Source organism: Chelonoidis abingdonii, chromosome 2 (assembly GCF_003597395.2).
Source record: "Chelonoidis abingdonii isolate Lonesome George chromosome 2, CheloAbing_2.0, whole genome shotgun sequence".
Classification (NCBI taxonomy): Eukaryota; Metazoa; Chordata; order Testudines; family Testudinidae; genus Chelonoidis; species Chelonoidis abingdonii.
In genome coordinates this window covers 265,333,365-265,358,555 of record NC_133770.1, presented here as the reverse complement: position 1 = coordinate 265,358,555, position 25,191 = coordinate 265,333,365, and the positions used below count along the sequence as shown (strand labels likewise).

The window sequence follows — 25,191 nt, the reverse complement described above, 5'->3', positions numbered from 1 at the left end:
ATAAGGGCAAAACATCACTGAAAAATAAGTAGCAGGCTGGAGTCATAACGCCCAGAGCCTTCCTCTAACCTCAGGGTAGCCAATTATTTTTTGTCAACGTCCAAATTTCTTGGTCAAGGTATAGTCAAGGTCCAGACTCCAGAGAAAAATAGTAACAAAGAATAAGTAAATGAAAAGATTTCAGGGTCCATTCAAAACATCTGGTGGTCCAGATTTGGCCTGTGGGCCGCCTATTAAATACCTCATCTAGATCATGATCCATATCAAGAGTCAGAAACAGAACCCTGCATTCCCAATACATTATTGGGGCATGTCCTTATATAGAAAGAGGCAGTCCTTTTCTTATTGTGTAATGCAGAACATTATACACCTGTCTAAAAAAATAAATGCACAAGATGAAAACTCAGCCTGGGAAATTTCATAGAAAAATATATCCCTACACTAAAAGAATATTGATGCTCCAAAGCGAAGCATTCAACTGTTCAGAAATGTCAAAGTTAAGCTAGTATATATATCCTTAATTCTGATATCTTATTCACTAGCATTAGATACCATGATCACAATTATTTCTTCCATAAGACCCCTGACTCATTCAGAACAGTTTCAGTGGTGAATGAGTTCTTGTTGGGAGTAAGTTGAACGATAGATAGTGGCACAGACTGCAGAAAGGGAATGGAGTGTGTTCTGGTGAAGGTACTTGGGTAGGACCCAGTAGAACCAGTTTCTAATCCAGACTTTGACACAGATTTTCTGTGCCAGGGTAAGGAAATTACTTGAACCAGACTTTGCAGAGGAGAACACTAATTTTATGTTCCTCAACTTCTAAGTATCCAATCTGAAACATCAAGAATCTGATTTTCATTCTCAACTCTCACTGAAGTCAATAGGAATTGCAAGTGCTAAGCATTTCTGTATCAGGCCATAGGTGCCTCGGGCACCAAGTTACTGAGCTATCCAAAATCAGCAGACACTTTCGTAGGTGTTGGCTTTAATCTCCCTGAATGTCACTTACTAATCTGTAAAGCCTGCATAATAATACCTCCCTGTCTCACTCAGGTGTTGAGAAGGTAAACTCATTAGTGTGTGAAATGCTCACACAGGACAACAAGGAGAACCACAGAAGAGCGCAAACATCTTCAAGCATTACAGCACTTAGAGGTGCGCAATGAGCGTGGCACCATCACTTACACTAGACCAGGAGTAGGCAACCTATGGCACACATGCCAAAGGCGGCACATGAGCTGATTTCAGTGGCATTCACACTGCTCAGGTCCTGGCCACTGGCCCGGGGGGTTGGGGTGAGGGGCTCTGCATTTTAATTTAATTTTAAATGAAACTTCTCAAACATTTAAAAAACCTTATTGACTTTACACACAACAATAGTTTAGTTATATATTATAGAGTTATAGAAAGAGACCTTCTACAAACATTAAAATTACTGGCACACTAAGTCTTAAATTAGGAGTGAATAAATGAAGACGCAGCACACCCACACCACTTCTGAAAGGTTGCTGGCCCCTGCACTAGACAATGACATCAGATGCCAAAGCACAGTCCAGCCAGGCCCTGAATGGGGGCCGGACTGCTGCCAAAACCAGCAGGGGGTCGTAACATATAAGGGGGGTAGGGAGGTCGGTTTGGCACTGCATCCGCCCCCCGACAGTATTATCATTACTTATTTGCAGCCTGGGACGGCGCCACGTCCGGGACCCGGGCCCTGCTATGCCAGGCGCTGTACACACGCGCAGCCCAGTCCAAGGGGCTCGTAGGTCAGACCCTCGCCTAGCCCAGCCTGCCAGGCCCATGCCCCTCCTTCTCAGGCGGGAGGCCCCAGCACAAGGCGGACCCCGGGGAACGGGGCTCAGCACCCGGCCGGCACACGCAGCCATTGCGCCAGGATCAGCCCAAGCCCCTGTCCGTCGCGCGGACCGAAGATTTCCCCAACCAACCGCCTGCCCGCGCGCTCACCGCGCTGGAGATCCTGCTTGGTCTCGCGGATGTAATCATCGGGGTTCCGGCTCAGCACCTTCACCCTCATCCTGCCGCCGCGCCGCGCTCCTCACGGCGGCACAGACCGGAACCAGCCCGCCACGCTTCCGGGTCAAGTCAGCGCTCGTTAGCCACACCAACCACCGGAAGAGCTAACGTAGGGCTCACGTGACACGCTCCCCAAGCCCTGCGTAGCACCGGGGGCAAAGGTCTTCGTGTCTTGTCCCCGCCCACGTGCGTGGCCCGGCTCCACGCACCAGTGAGGGAGCTTGGCTGGCGCCGCGGGTTCGCCTGTCCACGCCCCGTGTCTCTGTCGCGGGCCGGTGGTGCAGTGGCCGAGTGATGATGAGTGCGGCTCCGGGCGCGCGGGAGCCGGTGTGCGCGGTGGAGTCCCCGCCGGCCCCGCCCTTGCGGCCTCTGTTCAGACACGTGCGGTACGAGAACCTCGTGGCGGGTCTGAGCGGCGGTGTCGTCTCCACCCTGGTGCTGCATCCGCTGGACCTGGTAAAGATCCGCTTCGCAGGTGAGGCGGGCCCCCTGCTCCCCCCGTTCCCTGCAGAGGGGGCCCCCACGCCTGCTGGAGCCACTCCTACTGGGGAAACTGAGGCACAATTTGTAGCGCAGCCTGGTTTCCGATCTGCCTCTTCCCGCCTTCGCTTCAGAGCATAGATTTGCCATGCGGCTGGAGTGTTTCAGCTAACTGCGAAGGGGCGTAGTGCGTGTCCGCTCTCCTTCACCGGCGCCTGCGGGTGTCGGAAACCAGCCACATCTCAAGACGAGGTTGAAGGGACGGGGAGAGGGCTGCAATTACAGCAAAGCCTGAGCTTGAGATTTTACCAGAAGCAATGATCCAACACAATACTAAGTAACACTAAACTTTAACTCAGGGATTCTCTGGGGGTCGGGACCCCTAGGAGGTCACAACGTTATTACACGGGGGATCCCGAGCTGTTAACCCCCATACCAAACCTTGCTTTGCCTCCCGTATTTATAATAATATTAAATATATTAAAAAGTGTTTTTAATTTATATAGGGGGTTGCACTCAGAGGCTTGCTGTGTGAAAGGGTTCAGCAGTACAAAAGTTTAAGAACCACTGCAATCTTGTTACACTGACTGGATCAAAGCACCTATCAAAATACACTTAACCTTAATACAGCATTATAACAAGTGTTCGTTATCTTGTTTGGATGTGATATCCAATATTAAATTCCATATGCATTACATTCACTTCCCCGTGGTACCTAGCTGGGCAGTTTTACTGTCTTTACAGCCAATAAATTAAATAATAGAGGCAAAAGAGTATTTAATTTAGCCCCATTGTTATAGGCTGTGGTGCTGGTCAGCAGAGAATGAAGTTGGAATTGCAGTTTTTCTGCAGGGAAGGGTGCCATCCTCTTCCAGATGAGCTATTGTTGTTGTGGCTGATGAGTTGTTCTTTTGAAGCCTCTATTTTATCACAGCAATTTATATATAGGTTAAATAACTGCTCCATTTCTTTGCATTTATTTTAAATGGATTTGTGGATAATTTAGCCTCCAAAATTAAATGTGAATTTTTGAAGAGTTTTACAAAATATGTTTTCTGTATCATTTAAAGATTCAAGTGGAATTGTATTTTTTGGTGTGGATTTAAACACTTTTTCTTACAGTTACAGAGAGAGCATTGTGCCTAGCATATGGACACTGGAAAATGCAACTGACTAAGTAGAAGCAAAATTTACTAGATTTCTTTTTATTATGAAAATTTCTTTGATACATTAGCACTAGATAGCATAGGTGGTGAAAAATAAACTAGTTTCAGTAGGCTTAAAGGTCTGGTAACACAAGATTTTTTTTTTTAACAGAAGAGTGTCCCTTTCTCTAAATCTTGTCTCCTTCCACCCTTCTAAATTTTACTTTCCCTGACATCTAATATCACATTTTTGCCTTAGTTTGGCAGTGATAGCTAGCTAAACTTCTCTATCCCTCAGCCCAGCTGTTATTCCTAACTGCCATAGACCCCTGTAAGTTTTGCATTCCATCTTTGTTCTTGAGCTTTGACCATTCAATTTTAGATTGTATTTGTGATTTCCCAAGCCTTGGATGCTGTCTGTTTCTCAAGAGCTTTATTGTATAACTGGACAAAAGTCTGTATCCCCAAACCACTGAGACTTGGACTCCATCCCTCACCGGAATGGCCCCTTCACATGCTCTTTTCTAATTCCCAGAAATAATAGGTGGAGGGAGCATGCTGATGTCTCAGATTTTTTTCTGAACCAAGGCCTCATCCAATGATAAAAACTCCAGTGTTCCATGTGATTCCTGCTGCTTGTGGCCACAGGTGGTGGGTTTAAGCCCCACAACATCAGCAGTCAACCCATGGGTTTTGAGCTGTCCCTTTGAATTATTTATTGGAACTCTGATGCCAAATATGTGTCCACCGAACCAAGATGGATTCTCACTGAAACAATGTAGATGGAATGGAGGTGACAGTTTTCATTTACCTAATAAAAATAATAATATATGGAGATATAGCTATCTCATAGAACTGGAAGAGACCTTGAAAGATCATTGAGTCCAGTCCAGTCCCCTGCCGTCACTAGCAGGACCAAGTATTGTCCCTGACAGAGGTTTTTGTTTTTTTTTCTTTTCCCTCCAGATCCCTAAATGGCCCCCTCAAGCATTGAGCTCACAGCCCTGAGTTTAACAGGCCAGTGCTCATACCACTGAGCCAGGGTTGAACCCAGAAGAGTCTCCAGCCTCTGCCTTCAACCAGGAAGTGGAATTAGGGACTGAGAAATTAGGATAGTGGTTAAAAAAGCTGTTATTTAAAGTGAAAGTTTAAAAACAGGTTTAGTGTAGGAGCTCCTACACCCGAAAGGTCTAACTAGGTTTAATTAGGGTGGTTAAGAAGATTTTTAAAGTGAAATTAAATTGATAATCTGAGATTAAGACTACATGGGTATGTCACGGAGTGTGGGGAAGTCAGGGCCCTGCACCTCTCTTCCTGAGATTCACCATGACTCTCAGCCAGCCAGTAAAACAGAAGGTTTATTAGATGACAGGAACACAGTCCCAAGTGGAGCGTGAAGGTACAACCAGAACCCGTCAATCAAGTCCTTCTGGGGAGGGTTCTGGGAGTTTAGACCCCAGCTTGGATTTCCCTGCGTTGCACCACCGGTTCCAAGACTGAAAACAAAAACTCCTCCAGCAGCTCTGTCTTCCCTTCCCCCCAGCTCCTCCTCTCCTTTGGTCATTCTCCCAACCCTCCTCCTGGCTCAGGTAGCTTCCTTCAAGGGAAGTTCCCCATCCCCATTGTAACTCTCCTGCAACATTCCCAGGTCAAATCTGCCCTGCTTCCTGCTCCGTCACAGGGTAAACAACAACTTGACGGACCACCCTAATGTATGTTCCAGGCTATGACTTCCCTGTTGTTTTGAGGTCCTGCTGAGTTATTTATTTTTTCACACATGGTCTTTGTCAGAACATATTATGTATGCAAGGCGAGTCAGAGGATGGATGTAATAAACAGAAAATGCTGTCTGTGTTTTAGTTACCAAACTACCATTTCTGATGGGGGCATAGTTCCTCTGCATAAGCAGGGCAGGAAGCCACTCTGGTTGCAAAACTTTGAGCTGATTTTCTAGTTATGACACAGTCTTGGGAAAGTTTGCTTTAGTTTGAAGTTTAGGTCACCCTGAACCCCACCTCTGGTTCCTACTTTCTAGGTAAATTCCTGGTATCGCAAATACTGTAGCCATCAATTTTACAGTCTTATATTATAGTAAGAGCAGTAGCAACTGCTATAGTGGCTATAGTCAAGGCTACACACACACTTCTGTTCCATCTGAAATCTATCAGGCTAAAACTCTCCATATGTCCATCTTTTCTTAAGGTGAATGTCTTTGAAAGTTTGGGCAAAAACAGTTCAGCTGTTGAATAAAAAAGGGCCAAGGATACACTTTTCCAATTAAAAAAAAAAAATTCAATGCAGCCCAGCTAGTGAGGAGTGACAGAGAAAAAAAGCCTTTGATTGATCTAGTAAAAACTGATTTTAAATTCACCAGCTCATGACCTGTTGAAAATCTTACTTCAAACATGGATGATGCATTTTAAATGGGGGATTCTTGCTAACGTCATAATAAAAATTCCAACGAACCAAAATCTTCTAGGGGGGGAAGTAGTATTCGTAGAGGACCACAAAAATCTCAGATTATAGGTTAGATGTAGCATAAAACTCTTCGGGCCATTAAGAAAAGAAGACAAACTCCATCCCCTGTAAAACTGACACAAAGCTTCAAGTCAAGGATGCTATTCATCTATGGTATGCTGCAGCAGAATTACCTTCTAAGTGAGAGGCACTTCCATCCTGTTGACCATAGGCGGTCTGCAGGACAACTGCATCAATCCATTGTAAAGTTCTCCTAACCCTAACTCACATTCACCTTTGGAATACAGCTGCAGTAGAACCTCAGAGTTACAAACACCAGAGTTACGAACTGATCAGTCAGCCACACACTTCATTTGGAACCCGAGATATGCAGTCAGGCAGCAGCAGAGACGGGAGGCGAGGGCAGGGAGTAAATACAGTGCAGTAGTTTATTAAATGTAACGTGCTAAAAATATAAAGGGAAAGTTTAAAAAAAGGTTTGACGAGGTAAGGAAACTGTTTCTGTGCTTGTTTCATTTAAATTCAAGTGGTAAAAAGCAGCATTTTCTTCTGCATACAATGTTCAGTTGTAAACCTTTGAAAGAACAACCATAATGTTTTGTTCACAGTTATAAACATTTCAGAGTTACAAACAAAACCACTATTCATGAACTTTTTGTAACTCTGAGGTTCTAGTATAAATAGCTATGCCAGCTGTTTCACTACAACTTTCTTTAATATTGCACATGTCCCTGCTCAACCTAGAGAAAAAGTTATTTACTTTGTAGCTTTTATCCAGCTCGCTTTCACTCTTTATGGAATGATGGTTTTTTTTCAATGTAATCCTTTTTTTTTTTAAATAGTAAGTGACGGGTTGGAATTGAGACCAAAATACAATGGGATTCTACACTGTTTGACCACTGTCTGGAAGCATGAAGGACTACATGGCCTGTACAAAGGGGTAACTCCAAATATTTGGGGTGCAGGTGCCTCCTGGGGACTCTACTTTTTCTTGTAAGTGGATCTGTAGAATATTAATATTCTATGCAAAGTGATCCTTGAATGTAGGTTGCACTTTGATTTTTGGGGAGATGGTGTGGGTGCATAAATATAAACATTTCCCTTTGTCATCACTTGCTATTTTAAGTCTTATTTAGACTGTAAGCAGTTTAGGACAGGGACCTGTAACTTTTATAAAATATAGTGCATGCCTAGGAGGGTCGCGTGGCCTAGTGAATAGAGTAGTGGATTGGACCAGAGTGGATTGATTTTAAATCAGTTTTAGTCATCTTTTAACCAACTATATTCATGATTTATTTTAGCAAGGAGGAGACTCGGATTTAATTTAATTATTTTTAATATTGTCTTGCATTTGTACTTTCTTTATTTTCCTAAAGAAAGTTCATTCTCATTGGTTGGTATAACTATTCAAAAATGTTGATTTACAACTAGATAAACCTTGATATGCAATGTGGTAGTTTTTGCTACTCAGGAGAATGCACTATTTCTGTACAATTAAGCAATTATTTAGTGTAAAACACATTCAGAGTCCTGGGTTTCTTACACTTTTATTAGAAAATTGTGAATGATGCATTTTATTTATTAGATTAATTTTTATTTGCATCTTTTCTAAGTATTTGAATGGACATTGAAATTCAAGTAAAAGTACACAAAACTAGCATTTTAAAGTAGTTTTTATTAGTTAAATAAAGCTACCTTAAATATACTGGATACATAAGGAAAAGATTATCAAAACATGTTTTGTATTTAGAACTTGTAGCTTTATTAAGGAAATACTGTCTGTAGTTAGTGAATTGACACAATTATTTCTGGTCACCATGTCCTTCAAGATCTTAGAACTAGTAGATCTCATCCTCACACTCCATTTTTATTCATGGATTGGAAGAAGGGAAACAAGTTTTCCTGTTTGTTTTTTGTTTTTCCAACTTTCAATCAGATCCTTAACTTTGACTGAACTAGTCATTGAACTATTTGAATAGACTAAAATGAAAAATATAGTCTCTGCACCTGCAGAAGAGGGTACTGCTGTCAATAGCTGGTTTATCACTTCAGCAGACTCTGGCTCCAGGTGCTTAGCTAGTGACTTTGACCAGATCATTGGTTCGACTTTCTTTAAAACTTTGTCAGCAAACATAGAAAACATAGCAGTATAGGTATAGAACAGTCCTCAAGATCTTGTAGTCCGTCCCTCCACACTGAGGCAGGAGCAAGTATACCTAGACTATCCCTAATAGTTGTTTGTCTAACGTGTTCTTAAAATCTTTCCATGACAAGGATTCCATAAATTCCCTTATTAACCTATTCTAATATTTAATTTCCTTATAGTTAGAAAGTTTTTCTTAATTTGTAACATCTAACCTAAATCTCCCTTGCTATAGCTTAAGCTGATTACTACTTGTCCTACTGTCAGTGGATATGGAGAACAATTGATCACTGTCCTCCTTATAATGGCGCTTAACTTTATTTTAAGACTGTTACTGTATCATGTGCCCTCCCTTTTTCCCCTCTTGTCTCAGGACTAAATGTATTCAGTTTTTTAAAACTTTCTTCATAGGTCAGGTTTTCTAAACCTTTTATCGTTTTGTTGCTCTCCACTCTCCAATTTGTCATGTTTTCTTAATGCCTCGTGCACACAACTGGACACAGTACTCCAGCTGAGGCCTCACCAGTGCTGAGTAGAGCCGAACAATTACCTCCTATGTAGTATGTACCACATTCCTATTAATACACCTCAGAATAATATTAACCTTTTTCACAACTGCATCACATTGCTGGCTCATATTCAATTTGTGATCCACTATGCCCCAGAGTGCCTTTTCAGCAGTACTGCTGCCTAGTCAGTTATTTCCATTTGATTTTTTCCTTCAAAGTGTAGTACTTTGCACTTGCCTTTACTGACTTTCATTTTGTTGTTGTCATAAAAATTTCCCAGTTTGTCATGGTCATTTTGAATTTTAATCCTGTCCTCCATAGTTCTTGCTGCCCTTCTCAGCTTGGTGTTATCTGCAGATTTTACAAGCATTTTCTCTGTTCCATTATCCAAATCATCATCAGTGAAAATGCTGAGGAGTTCCGGACCCAGGACAGACTGCTGCAGGGCCCAACTAGATACATTCTCCTGGTTTGACAGTGAGCCATTGATAACTACTTTTTGAGTGCAGTCTTTCAACCAGTTGTGCACTCACCTTATATTAAATGTCATCTAGACTCTATTTCCTTAGTTTGCTTATAAGAATGTCATGTGGAGACTGTGTCAGAAGCCTTATTAAAATGAAGATATATCACATCTATAGTTGTCCCCAACCAGTAGGCCAATAACTGTCAAAGAATGAAATTAGGTTGGTTTGGCATGATTTGTTCCTGACAAATCTAGGTTGGCTGTAGCATATTACCCAATTATCCGCTAGGTGCTTACAAATTGATAGTTTAATAATTTTGTTCACATATCTTTCTAGGTGTCAAAGTTGGGGTGACTGATCTATAATTCATTGGGTCCTCTTTGATTCCTTTTTAAAGATAGGTACTATGTTTACCCTTTTCTAGTCCATTGTCTCAGTAAGTCTTTGAAGATATTAATTAATGGTTCTGAGATTGCTTCAACTGGTTCCTTAAATACTCTAGGATGAATTTCATCAGCCCCTGCTAACCTGAACAGATTAAACTTATTCTTTTCTGGCTTGTGTGCCTTCCCCTGTTGTAAATGTTATATTAAGTGTCTGGTCACAATTAACCTTTTTAGTGAAGACTGGAGCAAAATAAGCATTAAAGAGCTCAGCCTTCTCAGTGTCATCTGTTATAAGCTCTCCTTTTTCTTGCTTCTAATATATTTATGGAACCTCTTCTTACTGCCTTTTATGTCCCTTGCTAGGTGTAATTAGCCTTTCTGATTTTGTCCTTCCATACTTGCACTATTCTTTTGTACTCATCCTTTGCAATTTTTTCATGTTTCTGCTTTTTGTCAGATTTACTTTTGATTTTCAGGTCATTAAAGAGCTCCAGATGGAGCCAAACTGGCCTCCTGATATTATTTTTAGCTTTCCTTGGCATCAGGATAGGTTGTTGTGCCTTTAATATTGTCTCTTTGAGAAATTGACAGGTCTCCTGAACTCCTTTAACATGTACTACTTATTTTTTAATGTATGTTTATTTGCATTTTGTGGTTATAATTTCAAATTTTAAAATTGGATTTTTTAAAAATTAGTTTAAATCAGATTTTTCATTTTTTTTAATTATTGATTTTTATGCACTCTGACTGGGATTGAGGAGATCAGGATTCTATTCATGGCTCTGCCATTGGCCTGCTGCGTTACCTTGGGCAAATTATTGCCTTGATGTGCCTCAGTTTCCCCATCTGTAAAATGGGGAGGGTAATGATATTGACCTCCCTTGTAAAAGACTTTGAGATCTGATGGAAAGTATTATATAAGAACTAGGTTTTATTATTATGATGCTGCAGGAATATTAAATAACTTCACTTGTAGCTTGTCTTACTTCAGTGGGAAATGGTGAACAGCAGGTTCCCCAAGAATCTCTACTGGTATATGTGCTGTTCAACACATTCATTAATGATCTGGAAAAGGGAATTGTAATGGGGGGACCTCCTGCTGTCATCCTAGGAATTAGCTCTTTCACAGCCTTGGAGTGCCCTCTGCAGGCCCCTGTCTCGCCTTGTTAGGACCCCCTGTCCCTTCTGGACCCCAGTGACCCTTTCCACTGGGGTTTTGCCCCTTGCAGTACCCCCACAGTCCCCTCCCTAGGGAACCCCCACCCCTCCATCTTGCATCAGTCTTGGCTACTGCCAGTTCCCATCTACCCCCAACTCACTGGGGAAGACTGCAGTCTGATTGCCACTCATCACTGGCAAGGAGGGTTTGGGCCTACTGCTTCTACCTACCTGTGGGCTGCCCTCTCTGCAACCCCAGTACCTTTTGGCCTTGCACTAGGCCGGTAGCCTGGGGGGTTTCCAGGCCAGAGCTCCCCAGCTCCTCTTGCCTTCCCTCAGCCCTGCTCCACCTTAGGTACCCAGGTACACTCCCCAGCAGCCAGGCCCTTCTTCCTCTAGAGGCAGAGAAATAGTGTCTCAGAGCACCTGGCGCACAACCCTTTTATAAGGACCATCTGTGTTCTGTTTGGGGCATGGTCCCAGCTGAGGCTGCTTCCCAAATCACAGCCCTCTCCTGGGCTGTTCTAAGCCCTTTAAGGCGGGAGCAGGGCGACCACCCCGCTACAGGAGCGAACTGTGAAGTGGCAAAGTTTGCAGATGATACAAAATTATTCAAGATAGTTCAGTCTAAAGCAGACTTTGAGGAATTACAGAGGAATCTCACAAAACTGGGTAACAAAATGGCAAATTAAGTAAGATCTTGGCATAACCATGGATAGTTCTCTGAAAACTTCCACTCCATGTGCAGCAGCAATCTGAAAGTCTCTCAGTATTCTAAGAACTATTAGAAAGGGGATAGAAAATAAGGCAGAAGATATAATACCACTTTATAAATCCGTGATGTGCCCAAACCTGGGATACTGTGTCCAGTTCTGTTTGTCCCTTCTCAAAAAGTATGTAGTGGAACTGGAAAAGGTTCAGAGAAGAACAACAAAGATAATCAAGGGTATGGAATGGCTTCCATATGAGGAGAGACTAAACAGAGTGGGGCTGTTCAGCTTGGAAAGGAGACTTCTAAGGAGGGATATGAGAGAGGTCTATAAAATCATGAATGGTGTGGAGAAAGTGAATAGAAAAATGAAACCTTTTCACACTATCCAAAACCAGGGGTCACCCTATGAAACTGATAAAGATCAGGTTTAATACAAATGAGGACGTACTTTTCACACAATGTGCAATTAATCTGCCATGGGATGTTTTGATGGCCAGAAGTATAAATGGGTTCAAAAAAGAACTGGATTGGTTTGTGGAGAATAGGTCCATCAATGACTATTAACCAAGATGGTCAGGGATGAAACCCCATGTTCAGGGTGACCCTTAACCTGTGACCATCAGAAACCGAGAGTAGAGAACAGGATAGAGTGGATCACTCTTCAATTGCCCTATTCTGTACTTTCCCCCCTGAAGCTCTGGTACAAGCCACCATTGGGGACAGGATACTGGGAAAGATGGACCATGGTCTGACCCAATATGGCAGTTCTTATTGTTAAGTATCATGAATCTTTTTTTCTACAACCTGAAATAATTTATGCCAAATAAAAAATAAGAACCTAAACTTGGACAGATATTAGGAATTAAATAGGCACATTAAATTATTTAGTCTGCTGAAGCTGAAAGCATTTAAGATATTCATAAAGAAATCAATGTGTGCAAGTCAGCTTCTCAGAGTTTTTTGTGAGCTGATGGTTTTTTGCTCTTTGGGGCCTTTTCTTCAATGTAAAGTGTCTTAAATTTGTTCATTAACTATAAAATGGAAAACTGATTTCCTGTTGATTCAAACAAAGTAGAGGACAGTTATTTGTGCAAAACTATTCTACTGATTATCTAGAGCTTATTCTCTTCTGACTTCCACTTGTTCACCTCCCAGTGAGAGTTCGTTCAAAATCCAGAATGCAGGCCAGAGGGCATGAGGTCAATCCAGCAGATAAAGATGATAGAGATAATGTAGTGCTAGAAAAGAAATACCTACCGCCTAGGGTTTATGAAGAAGCAGTCTTTCTTCTTATAAACATTTCACACAGACTAATTTTTCAGTTCTGATCAAAGTTAGAGTGCTGTCCCATTGTTGTTATCTAGGAATATTCTGGCACTTTAAAGGGTACTGTTGTAAAAGATATTTAAATAGCCTTGAGCTACAATTCAGCAACTTGTATTGCATCTGACTGAGACAAGTTAATCTCTGGTTGTGTGTGCTCTCTAAGGGCAGTGGTGCATAAAGTATTATATAATCTTTAGAAACCTTTTCCTAAATGATCTGTATTTCTTCTGTCTAAATATGTTTTACCTCTTCCAGCTATAATGCCATCAAAGCCTATAAGGAGGAAAGAAAGCTAGAAAGTCTTGGTGCAACGGAGCACCTAGTGTCAGCTGCTGAGGCCGGTGAGGAAAATGTTAATGAGATTAGTGTTTACCTTCAGCCTGTCCATATGCTGTTTTTGCCTTTTGTCTGTCAATGTTGCTTTTTCTTCCAGATGGCAAGTGCAAGTGTTTCAGTCCAGCTGCATTCACTTACAAAGTAATAAATAATTTAATAATGTTTGGTTGGACAGCTGTGTGTTTTACATTTTTATTCACAAATAGCAACCACTAAAATGTTTTATGGCTGCATAGCCCTCTTTTCTTAATATTTTATACAAATTCTATTGCATAACCTGTATGCATCTGTGCAATAAAAGGCCAAAACTTATTAAACACATCTTTGTAATATAATGTATTAATGTTAATTTTGAGTACTTAGAAGATATACAAAAGCAGATGTAGGACCCAATCAAGCACCCATTGAAGTCAGTGCAATAACTTGATTGGCTTTAATGAGAATTGGATTGGTCCTATAGTGTCAATCAGATCTCGAATTCAGATACATTTAATACTTAAAGAATTAAATGGATCTGAATTCCAGAAATATTAAATGGATCTGAATTCCAGATCTGATCAACACTGCAGGTCCAATCCAATGCTCAAAATATCTTACCTACAAAATACAAATATCTGATCTCTGCAATTTTTAATCTAAATCATTTATAATGTTCTTGTGTACATTTCTCTGATATAGATAATAATCTTGGAGCTTTGGAGGAGTTCTTGTTACAACTTAACGTGTAGTACTGCATCATTAGTTTGTCATTACTTTACAGTAATCTGTAAAGCTACATCAGGTTAATCCAGGGGTCGGCAACCTTTCAGAAGTGTGTGCCGAATCTTCATGTATTCACTCTAATTTAAGGTTTCATGTGCCAGTAATACATTTTAACGTTTTTAGAAAGTCTCTTTCTAGAAGTCTATAATATATATCTAAACTATTGTTGTATGTAAAGTAAATAAGGTTTTTAAATATTTAAGAAGCTTCATTTAAAATTAAATTAAAATGCAAAGCCCCCCGGACTGGTGGCCAGGAGCCGGGCAGTGTGAGTGCCACTGAAAATCAGCTCGCATGCTGCCTTTGGCATGTGTGCCATAGGTTGCCTACCCTGGGTTAATCATTCTGACAGAGTTAGGTGGTTCATTACATGGGCAATTTATTTCTGTGCACCCTTTGTTTAATTTTGAAATTTTGTATACCATAAGGCTAAATTGAGATTATTAAAGCACATATAAAACTAGCTTCCTATGTCCAGATTCCACCATTTGGACCATGGTGGAATAAAGGAGGAGATTACATTGGGGCCAGTGGCTGAGGATACACAGGGAGCCATGTGGTCTGCAGCATGCACTTCTGCACAGACTCCCCAAATTATACCAGTTTCCCCTCCCATCCTCTGTTCAGCAGAACTGTTGCAGTAGAATTTGGCTCTCAAAGTTAAGGGGAAAAGAGTGGAATCTCTACATTTTTCTTGTTTAGTATTCTTGTAGGATGAGTGTTTGTTGTACTGAATTGAACAAAATGGTACAAACTTTCAGCGTGGCATTCATAATATTACCCTAACTTCCATCTGTTCTTAGGAGTCATGACCCTCTGTATCACAAACCCAATATGGGTAACGAAGACGCGGCTTGTGTTACAGTATGATGCTGGCATTGATTCATCAAAGCACCAGTACAAAGGAATGTTTGATGCTCTTATAAAGATATACAAGCTGGAGGGTATACGTGGCTTATATAAGGTAATATAATTTGACATAATGGATAAGAATTCTGGAATTTATCATGGGTGTAATAGCATTATGGCTCTTGTGAAATTGGAAAGTTGTTAGGTTACTATAAAAGCTACCTTTTATCATCTCATAAGCCTATTTCTACCACACCAGAGGATTGCAACAAAAAAGGCTTATAATGGTAAGTAAAGGTTGCAGAAGGATAAGCTGTAGGGAAACTGGAAATGGGGGGACTATGAGGTACATGGACAAAAACATTGTGGGCTGAAACTCCGGTGAGAGGAATACTATGGCTAAAATAGAAAAGTTGAATCAAGAACTGCTTTTCTTTAATAATCGGAATTTTTCCTCTGTAGTATTCTCTTCTAGTCATTGGAGGAGAGAGGTGGTGGCAGCAGGACATAATTTCTAGGGCAGATTGAGGCTGATATTGATCAAACTGTTCCTTCATCCAGTCCCGTCTTTCTGACAACTCATGAATGTCCAACCATCGTCTTAAATGCAGTATGACTGAAACAGTTATTAATCTTCCCTCCATTACTGTGGACAGTACTTCAGTCACCTCTCACATCCCATTCCCAGGCATTTAGGCCTGTAATGTGTCATCTTCAGCTCTGGATCCACTCATTTTGTAGGATTTTAAATTTGACTACAACAACTAGGCTACACAATTGAAAATGTGGCTCTTTTATTCTTTCCATGTGAGAATTTATTTAGGGAAACAAAATAATAGCTTGATTTGAACTTCATTGTGCCTCCCTCCCTTCCTTCAAGCCATGGCATTAGTACAGTCGTCAGTACCTTGGAGACCTGAAGAACTCTGGTTCTTTTAATCCAACTAATGTGGAGGAACAGGCTTGCTGGCTCTTAGCAACTGTGGGTAGGTTACTGAATGTTCATCTCCCTTATTTGCTGAGGGAAACCTGATCCCAGTACTCTGAGATTGTTCTAGCAGGTACCAGTGAATGCCAAGTTCTGATAACTCTGAAACAAAATATTTCACTTACTCCTTAAACTGAAGTTGCTGGGATTCTTTGGTGTGCCTTGATAAATGTTTGTTCTGTTCCATGTAGATCCGTTCTAATTTCTTGCATCTATTAGGACTTCTTAAATTCTGTTCCATTGGGGTGCTTTTCAGATTTTCCATGTGTTTTGGCCCTGGATGCTCCTCTCTAGTGCTAACCTTACATGCAAGAGTAGGGATCCAAGCTAGGCTCTTCCTTTGAAAGAGCCTATAATAGCTGTTTTCTAAAGAAGGTTACCCACATAACTATCCACATCAAGCAACTTTTGCTTGATATTAGGGCTGTCTGAGCCTGTTATATTCTAGTATAGAGGACTTCAGGCCTTTTTTTAAAGAAGTTAAAGCACAGAATGACTTTCCCTGCTGCTTCCCCCTCTGTGTGCCATGTTTGAAGCTTTGTGAATGGTGGATGAGTGGCTTGGAATCTAGCCCTCCAGCCAAACCGCAGTAAAGAGTTCTCCCGTCTGGACTCTAGTTATCCCAAAAGCAAAATGCATCTCTTTCACAGCCCACTGACGTAGAGTTGCCCTCCCTGAACAGAACAGTTTCTTTTGCACTCCCTGAAACAGCTTTCTCTTTAGCCTGTTGTGCAGATGACTTCACATCCACAATTTTCAGCCCTGCCTGGGATTGGTAGTTCATTTGCCCTGTTGATACAGGGTTCCTCAATAACTTGCCTTCCCTGAACTAAGCAGTTTTTTTTTCTTGATCCTCCCCAGGCCCAATCAGTAGTCATTCTGTTGATGCGGGGTAAAGGAGGCTTCATCCAACCCAGCTTGCTGTCCCAAAATAAACGCAAGTGACCAGTGCCAGGTCTCAAGCCTGCACCCTTACTGTATTGTCTCAGGCCTTTTCCTTCAGATACTTGACTCTAGAGTTCTGTTCTGTTCACCTGCCTGTTTCTCTAGTCCATCCACTAGATTGTTTCTTTGGTGAAGAGACCAGAGAGAGAGGCTCTGCCAAACTGATGCAAGAACAGCTCTCTGTGTATAGCCTAGCCATCACATAATATGCCCTGCCCATCATTGCCTCATGGAGACTTCATCTGCCAGAATTCCCTTGTTTGAAAGGGTGAGGCCCAGTAAACCGTAGGCTGGTCTTGCCAGGTCTTAAAAGAGCCAGCACAGTAATCCCAGGCCTGAGCATGCCAAATCATGATTTAGGCCCCAAAAATATCAGGAGATTGGCTTAAAAATAATGAGATTTAAAATTATACTAACTTTTTAGTTCTCTTTATTTGACTTTGAGACTTCAAGGTTTATGTTCTCTAGTTTTTCTCCATGACCGTTAGGGTTAAAAAATTAAAAAATAAAAACAGATTCTCATATAATCACAAGACCCCAGGTGCTGGAGTTTTAAGAAAAGCAGCAAATATTGTGAAACTCATGATAAAATCATTTGAGTTAGCATGTCAGCTTTTTAGCCCATTTTGTTTTTTTTTCTTAAAGCTGCTGATTAACAATAAATCCTTTTGTCAAGAAGATATGTAAACATGACTTGAAAGAGACTATAGCAGAGGTTTTTTTAAATCTCATGCCTTGGCTACTGCAGTCTCCTCCTGTGGCCTTGGTGCCTCCACACCTGCATCCTTCAAGTTCATCCTCGTTCAGTGGTGAGGTGACAGGAGCAACTAGAAATAAAAAAGCAAAATGCAACAAATGGAAAAGGAGGGAATAGATAGCTTCCCTTATCAATTTTCTGCACTTCATAATTTGTAATTCATTGATTCCAAAGAATACAAGGGAAAAATCCATGGTTGGCAGGGCTAAGGACAATAAGAAGACATTTTTCATTATATTAGGAACAAAATCCTAGCAATGATATAGATCCTTGAAATAGTATAATGTTAATGATGATGGAGAAAAGGAAGAAGTGTTGAATAAATATTTCTGTTCTGTATTTGGAAAAAAGCAGGATGATCTCATATCACATGACAATGATAATACTTTCCAGTCCATTAGTAACGGAGAAGGATGTTAACATCTGCTAGCGATAAATATGTTTGAGTGCAAGGTATCCAGGCCTGTTGATGTAAGAGTCCTAAGAGAATTGGCTAAAGAAATCTGGCCCACTGATGTTCTTTTTTCAGTAAACCTTGAATATCAGGGAAATTCCAGAGGGCTGGAAGAGTGCTAATATTGTGCCAATATTCAAAAAAGAGCAAATAGGATAACCGGGGTAATGATAGACTGGTTAGCCTGACATCAGTATCTGGCAGAATAATGGAAAAGCTGATATTGGATTCAGCTGATAAAGTAGTCAAAGATGGGACTATAATTAATGCTAATCAACATGTTTTAGGGAAAATAGGTCTTGTCAAGCCTGATATTCTTCATCTTTGAGATTACAAGTTTGGTTGATAAAGGTAACTGCGTAGATCTAATATACATAGTACCACACAACATTCTCATAAAAAAAATTTAGCATTATATAGTCTCTATAGAATTCACATTAAATGGATTAAGAAGTGGATAACTAATGGATCTCAAAAAGTAGTCCATGAGGAATTGTTGAATATAGGGGTGTTTCTAGTGGGGTTCCACAGGGATTGGTGGTAGGCCTGACACTATTCAGCGTTTTCATCAGCAACAAATAAATATAAAATCACTATTGATAAAACTTGCAGAATTGCTGGGCCCAGCTTCCCTTAAATGGCCAGCGATTCTGTGATGTATTCACAAGAACGCAACCTGATAGGCTAAGAACTTGAACCCATTCTGTTGGATTTGTTACCTTGTTTCCCCTGGCCAATTATTTGTCTTGTCCACTTGTAGCATAGTTTAAAAGACATGACTTCTCCCTGCTCTGCACCCCCCAAGCACCTCAGAGGGTGCACACTCAGGAGGGGTGGGGTGTGCTTGACCTCTTGAGGTCCAGGATCATTCTGCCATTTTGGGTCTCCATGTTGAACTCATGACTCCCCGCACTGGAGATCTGGATTATTTGAACTGCTACTCCATTGGCAGTGCTTCCTGGGGAAAAATGGGTAATCCACCTTAACGGGATATCATACTCCATTCATAAATAAATACATAATTCTCAACTTACCAAACAGCTCCAATAAGCTTTATATAAACAGTAGAAATTATAAACACAAAAAAATTTCAAGAACAAGATATACTAAATAAATATATATGAACATGGATAGATTTTTAAAATATATATGCAGCCATCTGTAGAGGATGCCATAAACCTGTTTTTATTTCTCTTGGTCACTTAACACAACCACCCACAAAGTCTCTCTGACTCTAGTTGTTATGTCAGCCCTTGTCATAAACAGATAGCTAAGGTTTAATGTCTCTTTCACCTGTAAAGGGTTAACAAACAGTAAACCTGGAACACCTGACCAGAGGATCAATCAGGAGACAAGATACTTTCAAATCTGGGGGAGGGAAGCTTTTGTGTGTGTTTTGTTCTTTGTCCGTGTTCTCTCTGGGTTCTGAGAGGGACCAGGCATGTAAGCAGATTCCTCCAATCTTTCTGAAAAATCTCTTCTGTTCTAATTTTAGTAAGTATGAGGATAAAGGCGGTTTTAGTCTTTTTGATTGTTTTCTTTATTTGCAAATGTGTAGTTGGCTGGAAGTATTTTAATTTGTATTGTGCTGGGGGGGTTGTTTCTCTCTAGTGTCTATAAGCTGAAAGACCCTGTAATATTACATCTTGAATTTACAGAAATTCCTTACTTTTTTCTTTCTCTTATTAAAAGCTTTTCTTTTAAAAGACCTAATTTGTGTTTTTCCCCCCTTGTTATTAAGCTTAGGTATTGAGTCTGTACGCACCAGGGAATTGGTGGGAGAGAGAGGAGGGGGGGAAAGGTAAATTTCCTCTTTGTTTTAGATTCACGGAGCTTGAATCTGTATTGCCTCTGGGTGAGGGGAAAAGGGGAGGGTGGAGGTGGAATTCTTCTGTGTTTTAAGATTCAAGGAGTTTGAATCACAGTGATCTTCCAGGGTAATCCAGGGAGGGGACGCTTGGAAGAGGCAACGGTGAAGGAAAGGGTTTACTTTCCTTGTGTTAAGATCCAGGGGGTCTGGGTCTTGGGGGTCCCCAGGGAAGGTTTTGGGGGGAGCAGAGTGTACCAGGCACTCCAAGTCCTGGTTGGTGGCAGCGCTACAAAATCTAAGCTGGTAATTAAGCTTAGGGGAATTCATGCTGGTACCCCATCTTTTGGACTCTTAAGGTTCAAGGAGGGGATTTATACCATGACAGCCCTCTAGCACAGGGGTTCTCAAAATAGGGGTCAGGACCCCTCAGGGTCACAAGGTTATTACATGGAGGGTCGCAAGCTGTCAGCCTCCACCCCAAACCCCACTTTGCCTCCAGCATTTATAATGGTGTTAAATATATTAAAAAGTGTTTTTAATTTATAAGGGCGGAGGCCGCACTCAGAGGCTTGCTATGTGAAAGGGATCACCAGTACAAAAGTTTGAGAACCACCGCTGTAACGTGTCAGTCCCACATCCAGGTACCTGTCAGTGGTACACTTGTAGACATTGCAGGCACTGTGGCCTGGTGTCTTGTCTGAGGGGTCCAGTGATCCACAGAGCAATCTGAATCTCGGAAATAGTTTTGCAGCTCCAAGGGCTGATCTGAATCCTTCTCTGGGGTAACAATCTTAGATACGAGTTTTTCACTTTTCCTCCTGGCTGAGGTAACTGTTAGTGATCAGGCTGTTAGCTGTGGCAGCCAGCTGAACTGTCCCATCAAGCAGTCAGTGCCCTCCCAGTGTCATGGCAGGCCCTGTGGGAATCCAGTTTGATGGAGTTTCCCAACTGAGGATTGGGAAAATTGAAAAAAGGTCAATCTGTGAGGGGAACTGGATGCTCCCTTCCTCTCCGGTGCTCTTTGCCACCGTCTCTCTCGACCCTTTCCTCTGTCACCTCAAAGGAGGGGCTACCTCCTCCTTGTATGTTTCTCAGCTATTTGCAGTGATTTTAGCTGTGCTGGTTTCAGGATATTAGAGACACAAGGTGGGTGAGGTAATATTTTTAATTTAATTTTATTTAGAAGAACTCTGTATAGCTGGAAAGCTTGTCTCTCCCCCCAACACAGGTTGGTGCAGTAGAAGATATTGCCTCATCCACCTTGTCTATCTAAACTGTCACCCCGGAGGGATACAGAACCATTTTCTCTCTCCCTGATCCCTGGGGAAGAGAACCTCTCTGTCAGGGCATCTGGGGCTGCTGGTTTAGTTCCCTCCCTCCAACCTCCTCTCTGCTTGAGAGGGTTGCCTGACAACAGGGCAGCAACACTTCTGGGAAGCAATCTTCGGCCCTGGCTGGCCCAGATAAGTTTCACCCCCTTATGGCAAGGAGGCGGGGGGGTTACTGCTGTGAACTCTTTGTGCCAGGGGCTGACATTTAGATAGATGTGTTTGTACGGTGTGTAGCACAACAGGACCGAACCTGGTTGTAGCCTTTAGGTTTTACAACAATATAAATGTCTGAGTTGTGTGTCTTGGAATGGGAGCGCAGAGCGTGTGTTGGAATAAGAAGATGCAAGCAGGTTGTCTAGCTTTCAGGGGTTACAGATTAACCTGTTTTTTTTAAAAAAAAAAAATGTTTTAGGGATTTGTCCCTGGTCTGTTTGGAACGTCACATGGAGCACTTCAGTTCATGGCATATGAAGAGCTGAAATTGAGGTACAATAAACATAGAAACAGACTATTGGATGCAAAATTGGTAAGTTGACTTAAATGGAAACATTTATCTTTTATAGTTTGTGAGTATTTGGAAACCAGAACTGTCTAGAAATGTCTAAAACACAGATGAGATTGTACTGTTGTGCAATTGCCACAAACTACCAATTTTATTAGCTATTAATGTTATATTAACTTTTGGCAGATTACACAGGAAAAATAAAGAAAATACTCATTGTTTTTTTCACTTTCAATTTTTAGTACAAATTACCTCATCACCAGCCAATTAACACAGTTTCTACATGTTGGGGAAATCCACTTTTCATCTGAGAACTTGGCAAATCTTGTTTGTTTTGTTTCATTTTTAAATTAACTTTTGGGAGAATGTTTGTTTGTAGTTCCACAAATATAAATAAATAAATAAATAAAGAACTATACCAAAAAAGTAATTTATAATATACTTTTTAGGATATTACTTAAGTATGCTATTGAACTTGCAGTATAAATGAGAACATCAGTATAATCAGTTTTTACACCAAAATAAGTATCTCTAATGCTAGTGTTAATGTGTAATAAACATCAGCGCTTGTTGGAACTTGTATAGCCTTCTTACAGAAAAAAAAAATCTAGAGTTACTGCTCTATTCGTGCTTTAAAAAGCAGTTTGATAGTTCCCAGCATTTTATTTAGTTATCTGTAATTTGACTTAAACTAACATTGGTAACTTATAATTTTAGACTGCTGTAGAATACATTACCATGGCAGCACTATCCAAAATATTTGCTGTGTCAGCAACATACCCATATCAAGTAGTGCGAGCTCGTCTTCAGGATCAACACAATAGGTACTCTGGAATGATTGATGTTATTCGCAGGACGTGGAGGTAGGCATAGAGAAGTAAAAATGCAATTCTGAAAATGACATCACCTTAATCAACAGATCTGCTTCTGGTGTGTAGTCAGTGTTGTGGCTGCTGACTTCAGTGACACATTTTTATTACTGTTTTTTTCTGTTGGCTGTGTTGGTTCCGCAGGGCCAAGTGTGAATTGGATTCTGTTCTTCATAGTGCATCACCTGCTCAACAGTTATTTACTTATGGCTTGTCTTCATGTACAGGGCTACATCAGCACAGCTGCACTGGTGTGCCATTGCACCACTTTAGTGAAGACGCTAACACGCTATTGGGAGAGCTTCTCCCCTCAGTGTAGTTAATCCACCTCCCTAAGAGGCGGTACCTATGTCGATGGGAGAAGGTCTCCCATTGACATAGCGGTTTCTACACAGAGGGTGTCATAAACAGATGGTTAAGGGTTAATGTCTCTTTTACCTGTAAAGGGTTAAGAAGCTCAGTAAACCTGGCTGACACCTGACCAGAGGACCAATAGGGGGACAAGATACTTTCAAATCTTGGTGGAGGGAAGTCTTTGTTTGTGCTTTTGTGTTGTTTTTTGTTCGCTCTTGGGGCTAAGAGGGACCAGACGTACACCCAGGCTTTCCCAATCTTTCTGAATCAGTCTTTCATGTTTCAAAATTGTAAGTAATAGCCAGGCAAGGCGGATTAGTCTTATGTTTGTTTTCTTAACTTGTAAATGTGTCTCTTTGCTGGAAGGATTTTTACCTCTGTTTGCTGTAACTTTGAATTTAAGGTGGGGGGTGGGATCCCTCTAGTCTATATGAATCTGAGTACCCTGTAAAGCATTTTCCATCCTGATTTTACAGAGATAATTTTTATTTTTTTTCTTTCTTTAATCAAAAGCTTTCTTTTTGAGAACCTGATTGATTTTTCCTTGTTTTAAAATCCAAGGGATTGAGTCTGAACTCACCAGGAATTGGTGAGGGGAAAGGAGGGGGGATAGTTAACTCCTCCTTGTTTTAAGATCCAAGGAGTTTGGATCGGTGTGAAGCGCCTCAAGGCAACCCAGAGAGGGGAAAGTCTAGGGGGAAAAGGAGGGGGATGGTTTATTTCTTCTTGTTTTAAGACCTAAGGGGTTTGGGTTTGGGTTCCCCAGGGAAGGTTTTGGGGGAGAAGAAAGTGTGCCAGCCATTAAATTCTGGCTGGTGGCAGCGTATCAGATTTAAGCTAGTAATTAAGCTTAGAAGTGTTCATGCAGATCCCCACTTCTTGTACTCTAAAGTTCAAAGTGGGGAAAAAGCCTTGATAGAGGGTTAGATGAGTATAACTATGTTGCTCAGGAGTGTGGATTTTTCAAATCCCTGAGTGACGTAGTTATACTGCTATAGACCTGTAGTATAGACCTGAACTTACTTAATCTTTTCAAACTCTTTATAGTCGGGGGGTTGTACAGATGCAAAGGCTAGAATTTGAAGACATGGGAGAAATGTAAGACTGTATATTGGGGGCGGGGAGAGATATCGTGGGGTTCCACGTTTGTTTGTCGTGGTGATTTTTTTCATTAAAATGTGCTTAAAAATGCCCTTTTTCCCCCCCCAAAGGAAAGAGGGAGTTCATGGATTTTACAAAGGAATCATCCCCAATGTGATCAGAGTGACTCCTGCCTGCTGTATCACCTTTGTAGTGTATGAAAATGTATCCAATTTTTTGCTTAATTTTAGAAAAGAGACTAATTAAATTAAAGCTAGGAGTTTGCATTCAGAGGAGTTTACTGTCCTTTATTTTTTTTAAATGTAATCTGAGAGAAATATTGTACAACTGTCCAACTTAAGATTATGAACTGTTCGAGTAATCAAAGCAAGAATTTGGGGATCAGAAAACACAAACTGCCTTCTCTTCTACCGGAGTTCTTCTGACCCCTCTTTTCCCTTCTTCTCTATGAATCAGCAGCCTCTGTCTGAAACAGCTGTTCCCATCCCAACTTTAAAACAGCACAGTGGCTGGATAAAGGCAGACTTGCAACAGCTATGTCTTTCGATGAACTGATCTCTCTAAATCATCTTTTCCTATACAAGAACAAGAAGCTGATGATTTTCAGGGTTAACTGAGTGAAGTTGTGAGGACATCAAAAGTTGTGATAGGTTCCAGATCTATCAAACACAGGACCTCTCTTTGGCGGTCTCCCCACAGAACTGTGTACATGTTTGTCCTCATGGTGGTCTGGAGTTTTCTAAATCCCATCCACGTGTAATTTGTCAGGTTTCAGAATTATAAATGCCTTGACTGCAGTGTGTGCGCAGTGCAATCCCTGACTCACTGGAGGAGACTGCGGGGGTGGGGACATCACAAACATTTAGAGTACCTTTTAAGGTACAGTGTGGCTGGAGACAGTGAGGAGAACGGCTGTTCACCCAGCCCATTATATTAAAATCTAATAAACCTCCAGTTTTAGTATAATGTCGAAGGCATCTTGCAAAATTTTTGCAGCATCAGACCTGAATCAGCAGTTAATGTGTCACTGGCCAATTCTCCAGTTTTTCCTCTTAGAGGGAAAGACAAATTCTCTCTCTTAGTTACATATATTACATGTAAACTCCAGGTTGAGTTTACATTGAAGTAAAAAGACATGTTCAGACACATAGACATGTTTAGCAAATAGCTTGGTCCTTTTGCACTAGTGTTTGTAAATAACAGCATTTTTCAAAGTCTTACTTTAAAGATGGCTTTTTCAAAATGTTGGGTCTTATTTATTCAGAGTTTCAGAGTAGCAGCCATGTTAGTCT

At 41.1% G+C, this 25,191-nt stretch overlaps 2 protein-coding genes across 3 annotated transcripts in view; one reads left to right on the top strand and one right to left on the bottom strand.

Annotated features, from left to right (window-relative positions):
• DCAF13 (DDB1 and CUL4 associated factor 13) overlaps positions 1 to 2,111 on the bottom strand; it is a 41,272-nt gene extending 39,161 nt beyond the window's left edge. The window contains exon 1 of one of the 2 annotated variants that reach the window (XM_075063181.1): positions 1,969 to 2,111. In XM_075063181.1, coding sequence (XP_074919282.1) covers positions 1,969 to 2,038 — 70 coding nt within the window. In that variant the 5' untranslated portion in view covers positions 2,039 to 2,111. The remainder of the gene's footprint in view (positions 1 to 1,968) is intronic. The other variant, XM_032772345.2, reaches the window with a different exon arrangement.
• Positions 2,112 to 2,139: 28 nt separating this feature from the next.
• Positions 2,140 to 24,169, top strand: SLC25A32 (solute carrier family 25 member 32). The gene is made up of 7 exons (XM_032772347.2): positions 2,140 to 2,512; positions 6,983 to 7,133; positions 13,097 to 13,182; positions 14,743 to 14,903; positions 21,486 to 21,599; positions 22,293 to 22,438; positions 24,010 to 24,169. The coding sequence occupies exons 1-7, from the start codon at positions 2,332 to 2,334 to the stop codon at positions 24,143 to 24,145; spliced, it is 975 nt and encodes a 324-aa protein (XP_032628238.1). The 5' UTR covers positions 2,140 to 2,331; the 3' UTR covers positions 24,146 to 24,169.
• The last annotated feature ends 1,022 nt before the right edge of the window (positions 24,170 to 25,191 follow it).